Genomic DNA, 18,174 nt, shown 5'->3' with positions numbered 1-18,174 from the left:
TGCTCTCGTTTCCATCAATCAGGAAGAAATACTAACGTCAGTTCTCAAAACTGTGTCCAATGTGACGTAACGTTGCGCGGTCTTCTTGGTGATTTTGTCTAACTATGAAACTAAAAGAAAGGCTGTTTGTGTTGTATCATACGCGTTTCACTTCTTTTTATTTGTCAAGCATCTTCAGTAGCCTGCAATGCATATGTGTTTTATGAATATAGACGGTCCAGTCACATTAAGCTGACTACCGCCTATGTTCGACGTCAACTTGCAGTAACCACTCACGAACGGCAGGCGGCAGCACCAGCAGTTGAGGGTATATGAATCGTGTCGAGGGGTTTTGAGGTGCTAAAAACAATGCAGTCCTTGTAGTAATGCGAAAACGGAGTGATTTACCCGACATTCAATACGGCACGATCATTGGCTATCGGGCTAAGGGTGGAAACGTTTCCGAAACGGTAAGTTCTACATCTACATCTACATCCATACTCCGCAAGCCACCTGACGGTGTGTGGCGGAGGGTACCCTGAGTACCTCTATCGGTTCTCCCTTCTATTCGAGTCTCGTATTGTTCGTGGAAAGAAGGATTGTCGGTATGCCTCTGTGTGGGCTATAATCTCTCTGATTTTATCCTCATGGTCTCTTCGCGAGATATGCGTTGGAGGGAGCAATATACTGCTTGACTCCGCAATGAAGGTATGTTCTCGAAACTTCAACAAAAGCCCGTACCGAGCTACTGAGCGTCTCTCCTGCAGAGTCTTCCACTGGAGTTTATCTATCATCTCTGTAGCGCTTTCGCGATTACTAAATGATCCTGTAACGAAGCGCGCTGCTCTCCGTTGGATCTTCTCTATCTCTTCTATCAACCTTATCTGCTACAGACCCCACACTGCTGAACAGTATTCAAGCAGTGGGCGAACAAGCGTGCTGTAACCTACTTCCTTTACTTTCGTATTGCATTTCCTTAGGATTTTTCCAATGAATTTCAGTCTGGCATCTGCGTTACCAACGATCAACTTTATATGATCATTCCATTTTAAATCACTCCTAATGCGTACTCCCAGATAATTTATGGAATTAACTGCTTCCAGTTGCTGACCTGCTATATTGTAGCTAAATGTTAAAGGATCTATCTTTCTATGTATTCGCAGCACATTACACTTGTCTACATTGAGATTCAATTGCCATTCCCTGCACCATGCGTCAATTCGTTGCAGATCCTCCTGCATTTCAGTAAAATTTTCCATTGTTACAACCTCTCGATATAACACAGCATCATCCGCAAAAAGCCTCAGTGAACTTACGATGTCATCCAATAGGTCATTTATGTATATTGTGAATAGCAACAGTCCTACGACACTCCCCTGCGGCACACCTGAAATCACTCTTACATGGCAAGACTTCTCTCCATTGAGAATGACATGCTGCAATCTGTTATCTAGGAACTCTTCAATCCAATCACACAATTGGTCTGATAGTCTACAAGCTCTTACTTTGTTCATTAAACGACTGTGGGGAACTGTATCGAGCGCCTTGCGGAAGTCAAGAAACACGGCATCTACCTGGGAACCTGTGTCTATGGCCCTCTGAGTCTCGTGGACGAATAGCGCGAGCTATGTTTCACACGATCGTCTTTTTCGAACCCATGCTAATTCCTATAGAGTAGATTTCTAGTCTCCAGAAAAGTCATTATACTCGAACATAATACGTGTTCCAAAATTCTACAAATGATCGACGTTAGAGATATAGGTATATCGTTCTGCACATCTGTTCGACGTCCCTTCTTGAAAACGGGGATGACCTGCGCCCTTTTCCAATCCTTTGGAACGCTACGTTCTTCTAGAAACCTACGGTACACCGCTGCAAGAAAGGGGGCAAGTTCCTTCGCGTACTCTGTGTAAAATCGAACTGGTATCCCATCAGGTCTAGCGGCCTTTCCTCTTTTGAGCGATTTTAATTGTTTCTCTATCCCTGTGTCGTGTATTTCGATATCTACCATTTTGTCATCTGTGCGACAATCTAGATAAGGAACTACAGTGCAGTCTTCCTCTGTGAAACAGCTTTGGAGAAAGACATTTAGTATTTGGGCCTTTAGTCTGTCATCCTCTGTTTCAGTACCATTTTGGTCACAGAGTGTCTGGACATTTTGTTTTTATCCACCTACTGCTTTGACATAAGACCAAAATTTGGTTTGTAAACCACTCGTGATCCGCCGTGCTTAAAGTACACGGTGGTGACAATAGTAGTGGGATACCTCCTAATATAGTGTCGCATCTCCTTTTTCCCGGCGTTGTGCAACAATTCGACGTGGCATGGTCTCAACAACACGTTGCAAGTCCTCTGCAGTAATGCTGTCCTACGTTGCCTCTATAGTCGTCCATAATCGCAAAAGCGTAACCGGTACAGGATTTTGTGTACTAACTGACATCTCGATTATGTCTCATAAATGTTCATTCATGTCGGGTAATCTGGATGGTCAAACAATTCGCTCGAATTGTCCAGAATGTTCTTCAAACCAAATGCGAACTGAGACCCGCTGGCATGGCGCATTGTCATCCACAAAAATGTCATCGTTCTTTGGTAATATGAGGTTCACGAAAGGCCGAAAATGGTCTCCAAGTAACCCAAGATAACCACTTCCAGCCCAATGATCGATTCAGTTGGACCAGAAGACCCAGTCTATTCCACATAAGTTGGCCGGAGTGGCCGAGCGGTTCTAGGCGCTACAGTCTGGAGCCGCAGGACCGCTACGGTCGCAGGTTCGAATCCTGCCTCGGGCATGGATGTGTGTGATGTCCTTAGGTCAGTTAGGTTTAGGTAGTTCTAAATCTAGGGGACAGGTGAACTCAGAAATTAAGTCCCTTAGTGCTCAGAGCCATTTGATCCATATTCCACATAAAAACAGCCCTCATCATTATGGAGCCAACAACAGCCTGCGCAGTGCCTTGCTGGTGAACTTGGGCCCATGGCTTCGTCGGGTCTGCGGGCCACACTCCAAACCGACCGTCAGCTCTTACTAACTGAAATTGAGACTCATCTGACCAGGCTACAGTTTTCCAGTCGTCCAGAGCCCAACCAATAAAGTCACGAGCCCAGGAGAGGCTCTACAGGTGATATATTCTTAGCAAAGGTACTCGGATCGGTCGTCTGCTGCCATAGCTCATTAACGCCAAATTTAGCCCCACTATCCTAACGCAAATATTCATTTACGCCCCACATTGATTTCTGTGGTTATTTCACGCAATGTTGCTTGTCTGTTAGCACTGATAATTATACGCAAACGACGCTGCTTTCTCTCGTTAAGTGAAGGCCGTCGGCCCCTGAGTTGACCGTGATGAGAGGTAATCATTGAAATTTGGTGTTTGCGACCCACTTTTGACACTGTGGATCTCGGAATACGATTTCCGAAATGGAATGTCCCATGCAAATAGCTCCAACTACCATTCCGCGTTCAAAGTCTGTTCATGCCCATCGTGCGACTGTAATCAGGTTGGATACCTTTTCACATGAATCGCCTGAGTAAAAATGACATCTCCATTAATGCATCGCCCTTCATACGTCGTGTACGCGATACTGCTGCCACATCTATATGTGTATATCGCTATCGCATTACTTTTGTCACCTCAGATTATTTCGTGCATGACAAAATGGTGTCATCCACTTGCAGTGGATCAAGGTCCATAAATGACAGTGGTGAATGACCGCTGTAAAGATATGTACTAGCGAACAGACGTGCTAAAATAAATGTAGGCTTCCGCGGCCATTGTCACATTCGAGAAATTTTTTCTGGGTTTGTGGCCGCATTGTCAATACCTATAAAGCTACCGACGTTTCGGTCCCTGTTGCAAGCGACCTTCTTCAGGGTGTTTTTGCGTACTTAGACGTGCTAATGTTGAGCAACTGACCGCCAAGAGGAACCAAGAGATTGGCTGCCAACAGTGTCTCTTACACGACCGTTCAGCGAATGTTGAGAGGTACGGGCTTCCGCAGCAGGCACCCGGTTCATGTACCCACGAGGACTGCTGTTCATCAGCGACGAAGGCTGGAATTTGCACGGCAATACCGCAACTGAACGTCCACTGAATGGTGACATATGGAGTTTTCGGATGAATCAAACATTATAATCCATCGGACAGATGGCAGTTGGGATCTAAGGACTGGAAAGCAAACACGCTGTAACTGTCGTTGGGAGGGTCCAGACTGGAGGACATTTCCTGGCTGATCTCGTCATTTTGGAAGCCAGAATGGATCAAGACAAGTATGCATCTGTCCCTGGGGACCATACCCATTCCTACCCGAAGTTCCTTTTTCCTCGACAGGATAGCATCTACCAGCAGGACATGTCATTCAGCTCGCAGGGCATGTGCATGGTTCTAAGACTACCACGCCCAGTTTACCGCACTCCCCTGGCCACCAAACTCCCTGATTCAAACCCAACCGAGAGTATGTGAGACCACCACGATCGGGCTGTTGGGGCCTTGGATCCCCAACACAGAAACCCAGCGCAGCTGACCACGGGGTTGGAGCCCACATGGCTCCATATACCTGGCTGTGCTTACCAGAACCTCACTGGCTCTCTTTCTGCGCGTCTCAGAGCTTTTGAAAGCTGGTCACATTAATGTGACTGGACAGCGTAATAATAACGTTACAAAATGATTAGGGATATTAGTATTATAAGTTACACAGTTTCTTCTTATTCTCTTCTTATTAGATGAGAAACAACTTTTTGGCACTAGTTGCTGGTTCTTCTGATAATTTTATGATCTTGTTATTCCGCCGGCCGCGGTGGTCTCGCGGTTCTAGGCGCGCAGTCAGGAACCGCGCGACTGCTACGGTCACAGGTTCGAATCCTGCCTCGGGCATGGATGTGTGTGATGTCCTTAGGTTAGTTAGGTTTAAGTAGTTCTAAGCTCTAGGGGACTGATGACCACAGCAGTTGAGTCCCATAGTGCTCAGAGCCATTTGAGCCTTTTTTTTTTGTTATTCCACATGTGTCGTCCTGGAGTTGTACTTCGTTGGCCTACGTACACCAGGAAAGCCATTTTTGGACGTTTTTGTAAAACATTTCAGTTGAACACTTCACTTTCACCGCTCGCTGAGTGCTCAAAAGACGCCGAAAATCGGACCTCCTGGTGTATGCAGGCAAACTAAGTACAGTTCCAAGACAACACATGTGGACTGATTAGATCACAAAATCTTGAGACAGACTAAATAGTAATTTAACCTACAAAGGAGGTACGTCCGTCTACTCGCTTGTCTTCTTTACATTTGCAGCAACAGTAAAACTTGAAACTAAATATATGATGTTGTCACAGCAACAGTACTCGTACTATTTCATCTACATCTACATCTACATCCATACTCCGCAAGCCACCTGACGGTGTGTGGCGGAGGGTACCCTGAGTACCTCTATCGGTTCTCCCTTCTATTCCAGTCTCGTATTGTACGTGGAAAGAAGGATTGTCGGTATGCTTCTGTGTGGGCTCTAATCTCTCTGATTTTATCCTCATGGTCTCTTCGCGAGATATACGTAGGAGGGAGCAATATACTGCTTGACTCTTCGGTGAAGGTATGTTCTCGAAACTTTAACAAAAGCCCGTACCGAGCTACTGAGCGTCTCTCCTGCAGAGTCTTCCACTGGAGTTTATCTATCATCTCCGTAACGCTTTCGCAATTACTAAATGATCCTGTAACGAAGCGCGCTGCTCTCCGTTGGATCTTCTCTATCTCTTCTATCAACCCTACCTGGTGCGGATCCCACACTGCTGAGCAGTATTCAAGCATTGGGCGAACAAGCGTACTGTAACCTACTTTCAGCGTTATTTTCCAAGTATAAATCTCTGCAGGTTTTTGAATGGTCACGAAGGCCACAATCTGGGCGCCCCGATGCGTTTCATCTTCTTACAAGGACTATGCATATAATTCTTTCAAGTGGCGATTCAGACCTATGTGAAACGGTATTAACCCCATTACTGTTATTTTCGAATACTGTACGTATCAGAAACCTACGGGTTGCAGTGACAAGCGCTATTTTGAATACTTGGATTCTAAATCTGTCTCATTCTCGTCGCACTGTAACGTGTAATGCTCTGACACTAATACAATAGCGTGGCTACGTAGCAAGACAGAGACCTCATCGCGCAGAACCACTAGCAGAGAAAAAATAGAATAGGTTATAACAACAGTACGAAAGGCACTACTTTCTTTTCACACACACACACACACACACACACACACACACACACACACGCACGCACGCACGCACGCACTCACACACAGTGATGTGACCGAGCGAGTTGGCGCAGTGCACACTGGACTTGCGTGCAGGCGGACGATGGTTCACATCTGCCATCCAGCTTTAGGTTTTCTGCGATTTCCCTAAATTTCTCCAGGCAAACGCCGCGACGGTTCCTTTGAAAGCGCACGGCCGGTTTCCTTCCATATCCTTCCATTCCGAGGGTGTGCTGGGTCTCTAATGACTTCTATGTCGACGAGACATTAAATCTTAATCTCCCCCTTCCCTGACATGTGAAACATACTATGACGTCCATCATGAGACACGACTTCCGTCGAGATCTTCGTCACGGTAAACGTTTATCTACCTCATCGAAGAAGAGTAGAACCAAATTCACATGTTGCTCTGGTCTTCAGCGCCTGGGAAGCCAGCTACCAGCTAGACCGGTTGTCACGTGAAACAGCAGAAGCAGTTAACGCGACCCTGACGAAGTCAAGCAGAGCATCTACTACGCAATAACAACAGCGCTTAGAAGCTATACGACTCACAGCAGTTTTCCAATGCGCTTTCCATTCTAGTGATCCAAGATATAGAATTAATGTTTGGGTAAATATGTTCAGTATCCCCCTCACGTTTCATGATGAGACATGCGGAACGGCTGTTCAAAAGAATTTTCGATTACTGCGGTGATGGTCGTTGACCTCCATGAGTGGTACTTTTGATTGTGAAGTCATACATTCAGCCAGACGTTGGACATCAATATTAGTTATCTAGTGGATTCCTCCCAATCCCTCCGCCCCCAGTCACAATAGACCCTAGAGAAACTAATGTGCTATGCCGGCCGGGGTGGCAGAGCGGTTCTAGGCGCTACAGTTTGGATCCGCGCTACCGCGACGGTCGCAGGTTCAAATCCTGACTCGGGCAGGGGTGTGTGTGTGATGTTCTTAGGTTAGTTAGGTCTAGGAGACTGATGAACTCAGAAGTTAAGTTCCATAGTGCTCAGAGCCGTTTGAACCACTTTTAATGCGTTATTTTGGTAACAGTTGGAATGTAACATTGTGATAACATAGTTGAAGTAGAAATGACATATGTTCTTGAAAAATCTATAAAAGTATTTCACTGCTAAAATGGAGCTGTTAAATTTTTACTATGAATATACTGTCTTAGAACGGGAGTTAACTGTACTTCGCAAAGCTATTGCTCATTTGAATATAATTTGTATTAAGTTCGACAGAAGTTTGTTCAGATCTGTATTAAAATAATGATAATAATCTAAGTTTGAATATAATTTGTATTAAGTTCGACAGAAGTTTGTTCAGATCTGTATTAAAATAATGATAATAATCTAAGTTCTGGAACTTAAAACCACCAGTAACTTCTTTTGTACTTTAGAACTTACAACGTAAACTTTAGTAACAGCTGCTCTTATTACACTTTATGCAGCCCAATGAATTCATAAAATGCGTAACTATTAACGTGTTCGGCTACTATTTGCGCGAATTAAAGCACTTATCTTGGGGGATGGCTTTACACGAATTTCAGACATAATAATTGTAAAATTTCTTAACACACTCCCTGCAGATGGCGAATAGTTTCTATGCTTTTGGACAAATTCATCTGCCGTTGCATTCTAAAGGCAATCAGTGTGGTCCAGGTTAAAGTTTTTAGCAGGACGGAAGAGCAAAAGCTCATGAATTTCTTCGAACTATTATGTAGCGATCCTTGCTTGGTGTGTGAGATCATTATCAGGCTGATACATTAAAGCTTCAACGATTCTTGACCGTTGCCATAGTATGGATAGCCTGCTGTTAACCAAAATTTTTTCATAGCGCCTGCGTCCATTTTACCATCGACCAAATTCAATGCTTGGAGTCTAAACCACTAAAACGGCGCTTAATAATTTTGCTTGCCGCCACCGCATAGTCTAGAAGTTACCTTCCGCAAGACACCCGTCAGCTTCACGTACTCCCTTAAGAGTGCCACTTCGTCCACCGTGACTCGTAAATGAATAAAATATTTTTAAATTTCTCCTTATAACCAACTGCTTCTGAGAACCAGAACGACTACAGAGAGAGCGTGCGCAATTGCCTCGATGGGCAGTTCTGACCTTTGCACATGATACGTTTGACAAAGGTGTTTGACTACTTGCTCGTATAGCATGTTTCTGTGTTTGGCGGCCCGTAAAGTTTTATTATTCACGCCTGCTGTGTGTATCTGAGTTTCCCTGACATCTTCACTCCACAATGACATCTCTAACACCAGCATGCCCATATGAAACTAGTATGACATCTCCCTGATGGATTGCCGGAACGTATGGCTTCCTATCGCTTGCTCATTCCACCTCGCTCAACTTTCCCTCTCATAGAATGGACCCATGCACAGCTAGATATCCGACAGAACGCATTCATTCATTCAAACCTTCATTTATTCACACATCATATTCTGTAAATTATATAAGGAGAGGGATTCTTCAAGGATGTGGAATGGGGTCAAGTTACATATTAATAGGCAGCAACAAATAAAGAGAATTGCTAATCTACTCCGCTCACTTAATACATTACTTTACGTATATCAGAAGAAAACTGCTGTTTCGGCAAAACCTAGAGCTCCCCCTCATGCACTATCCGGCTGCTGTTGCCATACAATGCTTCAAAGTAAAGATTTATGTAACTTTATAGCTACTGCTATTAGCTGTCTGTATGCAAGCTAAGTAAATATCTGTTCCATACAATCATTCGAGATATGGAAATTTATATCCCTCAGTGCAAATATTCTAATAATCTGTAGGAGTGGCAAACATTTTACGTTGTTTTTGAATACATTGGAATTTTTAGTTACTTGCTTAATGCTTACCTGTAACTTCTGACCAGGATACAGCACTCCATTCTTGAACATAGATGGAGAAGTATTGTCTACAGTGAATTTACTTTTAATTTGTAGCGTTGTGTTTGTAAATAGCACGGAAGTGTAAGAACCCTAGGTCTTCCTGAAAAGTATCGGGAAAAAGTGCAGGTGACTTAGGATGGTGTACTGCAAAACATTACATCAGTATTCATGTCATTTGCTATTAGTAATAATTATAGCCCTTACAAGTCGTATGTTTTCAGGTTGGTTAGTACTGCCAAGTACATGTGGCAAGAGCAAGCCATTAATGCTAATTTTTCGCTGCGCAGTAGGTCATGTGTTGAAGTGTGGACGTATGGATGCAAAACAGATAGTCTCAAGCGTAGTCCACTTAATGGTACAGTTCGTCTATTCAGAAAGCATTTGGTCATAAAGTTTGTGACGCGTTTGTGAGAAGATTGTTCGATGCTCAGAAAAAACGAACACACTGATGTGTTGGAATGCTAAGGTACCACATATAAAAATATCTGCACTTATATCCGTTACACTCTGTATTTATTTTTTAATTTATCGACTTTCGGACTGTGCCCATATAGCCACGTCAACATTGGAAATTTTATACTACAGTTTGTTTTGGCAATTCAGAGTATAGGTTAGTTTAAATCGTGCCCTGGTACAAATCTACATAGGTTTAACAAAGGTCAGATCCAATCGTAAAACAAATTTTACGTCAACAGTATACTGAAACGAGTAAACAAGACGAAAATGTAACACAGGATACACAAACGAAATACACTGTAAAAATCCCACGTGTAACACAATAACGAATGATAAATCACTACTAGTAAACTGTTGGGATATTCCTCAGTCAATTCATATCAACGACTATGTATCTAAATTAACAATGCAATATCACTTTATTTATGCTGTAAGAACTATTTCAGAAGCTACGAATAGAGAATTTAATATTTTTGAAGGTCTATAAATACCATATAGGAAGAACATGAGGACAGTATACAAATAAGAGATTTTGGTATTGCAGCCATATATACAGATACATCAGTATTCAGACACATACATATAGGCGATACATAATTAAATACATTTATTGACTGAGCGTTCCATACCCTGCTGAATGGCACGTGGGAATATGGTGAGTTATTGTGTTTTGATCTTCCTCCTACAAGATACATGGCTATGTACTTTACACAATATCCTTACCGCACACTTCTGTAGAAGTAATACGTATGTGATCTTAGCTACACTGTTGTGGGTACTATACTAGGATTGGGTCTAAGTATGCACGTCAACACAGTGATAGAGATTTCGAAGTACAAATCAAACAAAGCAGAGCGTTTTTGGTTAAGTTACCGACGCGTTGCTGCCACCTCATACGTCTGGAAACATAACATCCAAATGATCAAATCACTTCCCCATCCACATTTTCACTGCATATAGCCATAATTTGGCAAGAAGTTACAAACAATATGATGGGGAAATAAGTTTCTCTAAAGTTTACTTTGCGGCGGACAATCCACGCACACTGCACGAGTGAGTCCCAGAAAAAAAATGTGAACGATAAATAGGTGTTCAGTACCTCTTTCACGACAGCAACCAGAAGAAACTTCTAAAACTAGTTAGGTGTAGAAACATTAAGAGGTCAGTCTACAACAGAAACAAAATTTAGTCCAGACGAAGACTGTCGTTAAGACTTCTACCGGTTTCATATTATTAGAAATGCTCCCTCACGCAGACTCAGACAATAATTCACGGTTTAAACGACCTGGCACGCTGCCTTACTTGCTGGCGCACTCTCGTGTTGTCCTCGCCCTACCTAGGAAGGACGACGAGACACTTGCACATAATTATCAGCGGTAATGTGGGCCGCTGGAGCAGGCGGCAGCTAGCTGGGCGCAAAGGCTGCCAACATTTGCTTCACTCTTTGCTCCTCAGCCAGTATACCGCTCAACTCATTATATCCTTGGTTTCCTTAAGCCCAGTTGTATACGTAGTAAATTATTTCACATGGCAGGAGAATCGAGTTATTTTACTCGAAGCTGTCAGAAACATACTCCATATTATTTTGAAATATATTTCTTCCCGACGTTGTCCTGATGGTTGACTATGAAAAAATCTGCAAACTGTGCTGCTCTTCTTGAAGCAATTTCTGATTCTATTATCAAGTCTATGTAGGCTGGAAGGCATTTTGTGTATTTTATAAAACCAAATTAAAATGACGATATATTCATCAAGGTTTATTCACCTCACCAACAGATACCTGGTTTCTAGAATATCGTCATGCCTTTCTGTTCTTACTTCTGTGACGGTTTAGCAAATTACTCGAATATCAGAATGAATTTTTAGTTTTTGCAAAAAGGTTTGATACATTTCTTCGATATCAAGTCTTGCCTGATACTTTTACATTTCATTTAGCAGTTTTAACCACTGCAAAAGAGTTCTGGGTTGCGAATCATTATTCGGCAGAATTGACGTGAAGATTGGGACATGCACTGTCAGAAAAAAATGAAACTCCGTCAAGGGCAATGTAATTTTATTGGCAAATGGGATGACAGCAGTTCGTCATTGTAGAATTATGTGATAACAAATGCATACCAAGCGAAACACACGTGGCACAGCAAAAAGTGCCCAAATAGTTGCACCAGTACACAGTGTACCCTCCCCCCACCCACGCCCCCCTCTGACGGTAACGCAAGCAGGTATTCTTCTAGTATCCAAACAATCACGAAGGTGCCGAACGGCATTCTGGGATAGACTGTTCCAAGCATTTTGCGCCTTTTGTCGTAATTCGGTAATGGTTCTTGCAGGTTCTGAAGAACGATTAAGTTCCTGCTTAATTATGTCCCATTCACGTTCAATTGGCGAAAGATCTGGTGATCCTGACGGCCAGAGTAGTTTCTGTAGACCACGAAGAGCACGTTGCGTCGCACCAGTCGCAAGTGGATGTGCGTTATCCTGCTGAAAATGTGTATCACCTTCCCGGTGAAGAAATAACTAGCACAGCCTGTGCATTATAGGGGGGACCGGTTACTTTACCCTGCAGAGCCACCAAATGTGACAGCGAGTTGTAACTGATGGCCCCCCACACCGTGAAGCCGGTGTCGTGGTTAGTGGGCGAATGCCCTCTGGAGTAGACACCTCACCAGGTCTACGTCTACGCCCTACACATGTACGAACTTCATTCGCACACAGAAAGAACCTGCTATCATTGCTTAAGATAACAGAGCGCCATTCCACTCACCAGTCAACTCTTTCACGTCACCAGAGTAGCAATGCTTGGCGGTGTACTGTTGTGAATCGTAGCCTGGCCAGAGACACACGTGTTCTTACACAGAGGTGACAAGTAATGGGACAGTTCCTAACATAATGTCGGACCTCCGTTTACTCGGCGTACCGCAGCAGCTCGATGTGGCATGGAGTCAACAAGTTGTTGGAAATCCCCTCCAAAACTACTGAGCCATGCTGCCTGTATAGCTCTCCATAACTGCAGACGTGTTGTCGGCGCAGTATTTTGTGCACGAACTGACCTCTCGATTGTGTGTCATAAATGTTCATTTTGATTCATGTCGGACGACTGGGTGCCCAAATCTTTCACTCGAATTGTCCAGAATGTTTCTCAAACCAATTACGAACAATTGTGGCCCGCTGACATGCAGCATCGTCACCCATAAAAATTCCATCGCTGTTTGGTAACATGATGTTCATGAATGGCTGCAGATGGTCTCCAAGTAGTCGAACTTAACCATTTCCAGTCAATGATCATTTCAGTTGGACCAGAGGACCCACTCACATGAAACACGCCCCATACCATTATGGAGTCACCACCACCAGCTTGCACAGTGCCTTGTTGACAACTTGTGTCCATGGCTTCTTGGGGTCTGCGCCACACTCGGACCCAACTACCAGCTCTTTCTTTCCAATTGAAATTGGGACTGATCTAACCAGGCCACGGATTTTCAATCGTGTAGGGTCCAACCAATGAAGTCACGAGCCTAGGTGAGGCGCTGCAGGCTATGTTGTGCTGTTAGCAAAGGCGATTGTCTACTATCATAGCTCACTAACGCCAAATTTCAACGCATTGCCCTAATGGACATACTCGTCGTACGTCCCACGTTGATTTCTGCGGTTGTATCACTCAGTGTTGCTTGTCTGTTAGCACTTACAATTCTACACAAACGCCGCTGCTCTCAATCGTTAATTAGAATCGTCGGCCACTGTTTTGTCCGAGTTAAGACGTGACGACTCAGATCTGGTACTCTCGGTACACTCTTGACGCTGTGGTTCTCGAAATATTGAATTCCCTAAGGATTTCTGAAATGAATGGCCCATGCATGTAGCTCCAAATAAATGTTCAAATGTGTGTGAAATCTTAAGGGACTTAACTGCTAAGGTCATCAGTCCCTACGCTTACACACTACTTAACCTAAAGTGTCCTAAGGACAAGCACACACACCCGTGCCCGAGGGAGGACTCGAACCTCCGCCGGGACCAGCCGCACAGTCCATGACTGCAGCGCCAAAGACCGCTCGGCTAATCCCGCGCGGCATGTAGCTCCAACTACCATCCACGTTCAGAGTCTGTTTATTCCCGTTGTGCGGCCATAATCACGTCGGAAATATTTTCACGTGAATCACCTCAGTGCAAATGACAGTTCTGCCAATTCAGTGCCCTTTTTCATCTTGTGTTCGCGATATTACCGCTATCCGTATGTGTGCATATAGCTATTACACCTCAGTGTAATCCTGCTGAAGGCAGACGGCCCGACTGGTCCCTGATCACACAACAGGTGCAACATCAGCTCGGATTTCGCCCCTGGATGATATTCAGTCTGCCACCTCTGGTCGCACGATGCGTCGAGCTACACGCGTGTCTGTTCTCCACGGACGTCCAGAACCTGGTCTGCAGGACAATCCGCTCACGCAGCCTGCACGCCAGACGGGAACTCGCATTAAATCACAGAAACAACAGTAAACTAGGAAATGAATTTAAAAAATAATATTTAATTGCAGGTATTGTAATAACAAAAAATTTCATTCTTTGTCAATATTTTCACCATTTTTTGACTAAACGATTAATTATTGATACTTCTGGTACTTGGTATAAAACGGCAACGAAGTGCAAAACTCCGAACTCGATAGAGGAATATCAAAATGAAAGTTATAAATCAACAAAACTAATAAGGATAATCATAAGATATATTGCGTGTGTATTATCGGAATGTGGTGTTTCCCCGCAGGAAAGAGCGGAAAAAAGTACATAATGACTCAATATTACGAGAATTTTTGTGGGATCTATTGGCTTTCCAATGTCTATTAATCACTGAAGATCCAAAGAAACTGTTACATCTGCCCTAGACGCAGAAGTGCCACAACACGACGAGGGGTGGATTCCACTAATGTCTCAAGTAGCGCTGGAGGGAATTGACACCATGAATCCTGCAGGGCTGTCCAATAATACGAAAGAGTACGAGGGGGCATATCCAAGATACGCCCAATAATGTTCATGTCTGGGGAATTTGCTTGCCAGCGTAAGTGTTTAAACTCAGAAGAGTGTCCCTGAAGCTAGTCTGTACCCATTCCGGTCATGTGGGGTGTCGCATTGTCCTACTGAAATTGCCCAAGTCCGTCGGAATTCACAATGGATATGAATGGATGCAGGTGATCAGACAGGATGCTTACGTACGTGTCACCTGTGAGAGTGGTATCTCGACGTATCAGGGGTCTCATATCACTCCAACTGCACACGCCCCACACCATTACAGAACCTCCACCAGCTTAAACAGTCCCGTGCTGACATACAGGATCCATAGATTGATGAGGGTCTCTCCAAACCCGTACATGTCCATCCGCTCGATGCAGTTTGAAACGAGACTCGTCCGACCAGGCAACATGTTTCCAGTCATCAACAGTCCAGTGTCGGTGTTGACGGACCCAGGCGAGGCGTAAAGCTTTGTGTCGGGCAATCATAAAGGCTACACGAGTGGGCCTTCGGCTCCGAAAACCCATATCGATAATGTTTCATTGAATGGTTCGCACGCTTACACCTGTTGATCACTCAGCATCAAAATCTACAGCAATTTGCGGAAGAGTTGCACTTCTGTCATACTGAACGATTCTCTTCAGTCGTCGTTGGTCCCGTTCTTGCAGGATGGTTTTCCGGCCACAGCAATGTCGGAGATTTGATGTTTTACCGGATTCCTGATATTCATGGTACACTGGCGAAATGTTCGTGCGCGGAAATCCCCATTTCACCGCTATCTCAGAAATGCTGTGTCCCATCACTCGTGCACCGACTTTAACACCACTTTCGAACTCACTTAAATCTTGATAACCTGTCATTATAGCAGCAGTAACCGATCCATCAACTGCGCCCGACACTTGTCTTATATAGGCGTTGCCGACCGCAGCGCCATATTCTGCTCGTTTACATTTCCCGTATATCAATACGCATGTCTTATGCCAGCTTCTTCGGCGTTTCGGTGTACTTAAGTATTCACAAATTCGTCTAGATGTAGCTGACAGCGGCGCCGTGCTGTACTGTGCTGTACTGTAGCGCGCCATTGTGTTGTTGTGTGTCGCAGCCGCGGCCATGACGTGGCCGCCGCCCCCGCTGCTGCTGTCACTGCTGGTGCTGCTGGCGACCTCGGCCAGCGCCCGCTTCGTCTCCACGCACGACGTCACCCGTAAGTACCGCCGCCTTACCTGTGTTTGCAACAAGTAGAACCAAACAATTAAAACGTCACACACTATCTGATCAAAAGTATCCGATACCTACCACTGGACATTAATACGGAGTGTGTCCGCCCTTCTCCTTTATAATGGCTTCAGCTATGCTGGGGACATTTTCAATGAGTTGTCTGGATGTCTGCGGAGAAATGGCAGCCGATTGTTCCTCAAAAGCCGAGACCAGAGGAGGGAGTGATGCTGGCCACTGAGATCTGGAGCGAAGTCGTCGTTGTAGCACGTCCTACAGAAGTTCCATTGGATTCAGGTCGGAACTTGAGCAAGCCAGTCCATTTCAGGAATGTTACGGTCCATAAACAATTGCCTCACAGATCCTGCTTTATGGCAGTCAGCATTGTCATGCTGCTCCAGACAATCAGTCTCCAAATTGTTCCTCTGCTGTTCGCAGTACACAATGCATATCGTCCTGTATTGGGCGTTTTTTTCAAAATGTTCAGATGTGTGTGAAATCTTATGGGACTTAACTGCTAAAGTCATCAATCCCTAAGCTTACACACTACTTAACCTAAATTTTCCTAAGGACAAACACACCACCCATGCCCGAGGGAGGACTCGAACCTCCGCCGGGACCAGCCGCACAGTCCACGACTGCAGCGCCAGAGACCGCTCGGCTAATCCCGCGTGGCTGGCGTTTTCTTACGTGCAATAAGTAAACAACACTCTAACCATGAAAAGCACCCCCATACTGTTACACCACCTCCGCCATACTTCACTGTTGGCGCTACGCGCGGTGGCCGGTAACTTTCCACAGTTTTCGCCAAACAAAGCCCCATCCGTCCCATGGCCACATAGTGTAGCGCGATTCATCACTCTAAACCACTCGTTTCCAGTTATTCACTGACCAGTGGCACAGCATCAAGTGTCACTTGGAACTGACTTCAGAATCCCTACTCACAGTCACTGCGCTGACTGGACTGCTACAGCGCTGTGGCACTCCCGAGTGACTCCTTGAGCTGATGTCATGAGGTCATTTGCGACCACGCTCCGAAGTGCTCGACGGTTCCTATCGATGTCTGCCTGGTCTTGGTTTAGTTGTGGTTGTTCCTTCACAGTCACATCGCCAACAACTGACAATCCACATGGACTGCTTTAGAAGCGTTTAAATGTCCGGGATGGATTTGTTACTCAAGTCACATCCGATGATTACTCCGCATTCAAACTCATTCCTCTCTCCTGTTGTTGCTGCTTCCCTACTGACAACAGAGTACTCCCCGCCTCCGTTTATACTCGCGGACCCACCTCTCGTGACATCTAGTGGCTAACTCCACATTACTCAGGTGTGTGCGATACTTTAGATCAGATAGTGTACATTTTCACTTACGTAAGACACTAGCGACAACTGCAATAAAGTGCAGACCTGCTCTCCATGTGCTGTCTTTAAGCGGTACATTCAGTTTTTCGTACTACCATAGATTAGTGGCTACACAAATTCACGAGGCTTTCAACAACCCCAATTTTTTTTCCACTTGTACCAACAAACCTGTGTGTCAGTGAAATCCGGCCCAATATTTATGTAATCTTGTCAACTTTAACGCTTTCCCCATATCCCTTACCACATCAGTTTCCCCTTCCCTCTGCATCTTTGGCTGCTCTTTTCCCTATTTACACCATGGCCTGACCTAGAAGTCACTCCGCTTCTCCATTTCTTTCTTCTATTATAAACACCCCCTCCCTACCACTCCCTAACCTATCGCCCTTTCTGCATCACAAGAAACTTAGTTGCTTTGTTTAGGTCCAAACTCCACTATCCTACGAGACGTGTAGGCTTCTCTCACCTAAACATATCTTTTTCCAGTGAAGGTTTTTCTAATTTTCAGTGAATATGCAAAGCATATTTTTAAGATTTTCCTTCTTTTTCTAGCATCGTTCTCTATTGGAATAAATTTTTAATGTCATAGAAGAAAATGAGAGTTTTAACAGTTCAAGAAACACGTAGAAATGTTTCCCCTATTAAACGTGTTGTATCGCTCCATGTACTTCAAAATTACTTGGCTGAAGAATGAGATTTTTGTACCGCTGACAGCACAACATCCATTCGTTTGGGACAAGGAGACCAGAATGATGTTCAAGGGAGAAAAGCTCAGACAATTGTCTCCCAGCCAAGTACAAATAGCTGGCAAATGCTACACATATACGTCATAAGAATACGGAAAGTAAGAGATGAACGACCTCCTGACATTCAGACCTAAAGAGACCTTTCGAAACTCTAATTAGAGTTATTTCTGAGAGGAAAAAATGATCTATTTAGGTAACAATAGAATCATTTTAACGAAGACAAAGTTGAATATTTTAATTCTGAATACAAGGTAAAGTTCTAAACTGCGTAGGTAACAGATGACATCT

General features: G+C 44.3%; 1 protein-coding gene across 1 annotated transcript in view; it reads left to right on the top strand.

The window, feature by feature from the left end:
* The window catches only part of LOC126335901 (uncharacterized), a 204,773-nt gene that overhangs the window by 57,268 nt on the left and 129,331 nt on the right, over window positions 1–18,174 (top strand). Inside the window, exon 3 of the mRNA XM_049999373.1 lies at window positions 15,669–15,770. Within this exon, the coding sequence (XP_049855330.1) occupies window positions 15,669–15,770 (102 nt within the window). The remainder of the gene's footprint in view (window positions 1–15,668; window positions 15,771–18,174) is intronic.

This window comes from Schistocerca gregaria, chromosome 2, assembly GCF_023897955.1.
Source record: "Schistocerca gregaria isolate iqSchGreg1 chromosome 2, iqSchGreg1.2, whole genome shotgun sequence".
Classification (NCBI taxonomy): domain Eukaryota; kingdom Metazoa; phylum Arthropoda; class Insecta; order Orthoptera; family Acrididae; genus Schistocerca; species Schistocerca gregaria.
The sequence above is the reverse complement of the archived record's forward strand: the minus strand, read 5'-3'. Positions and strand labels throughout refer to the sequence as shown.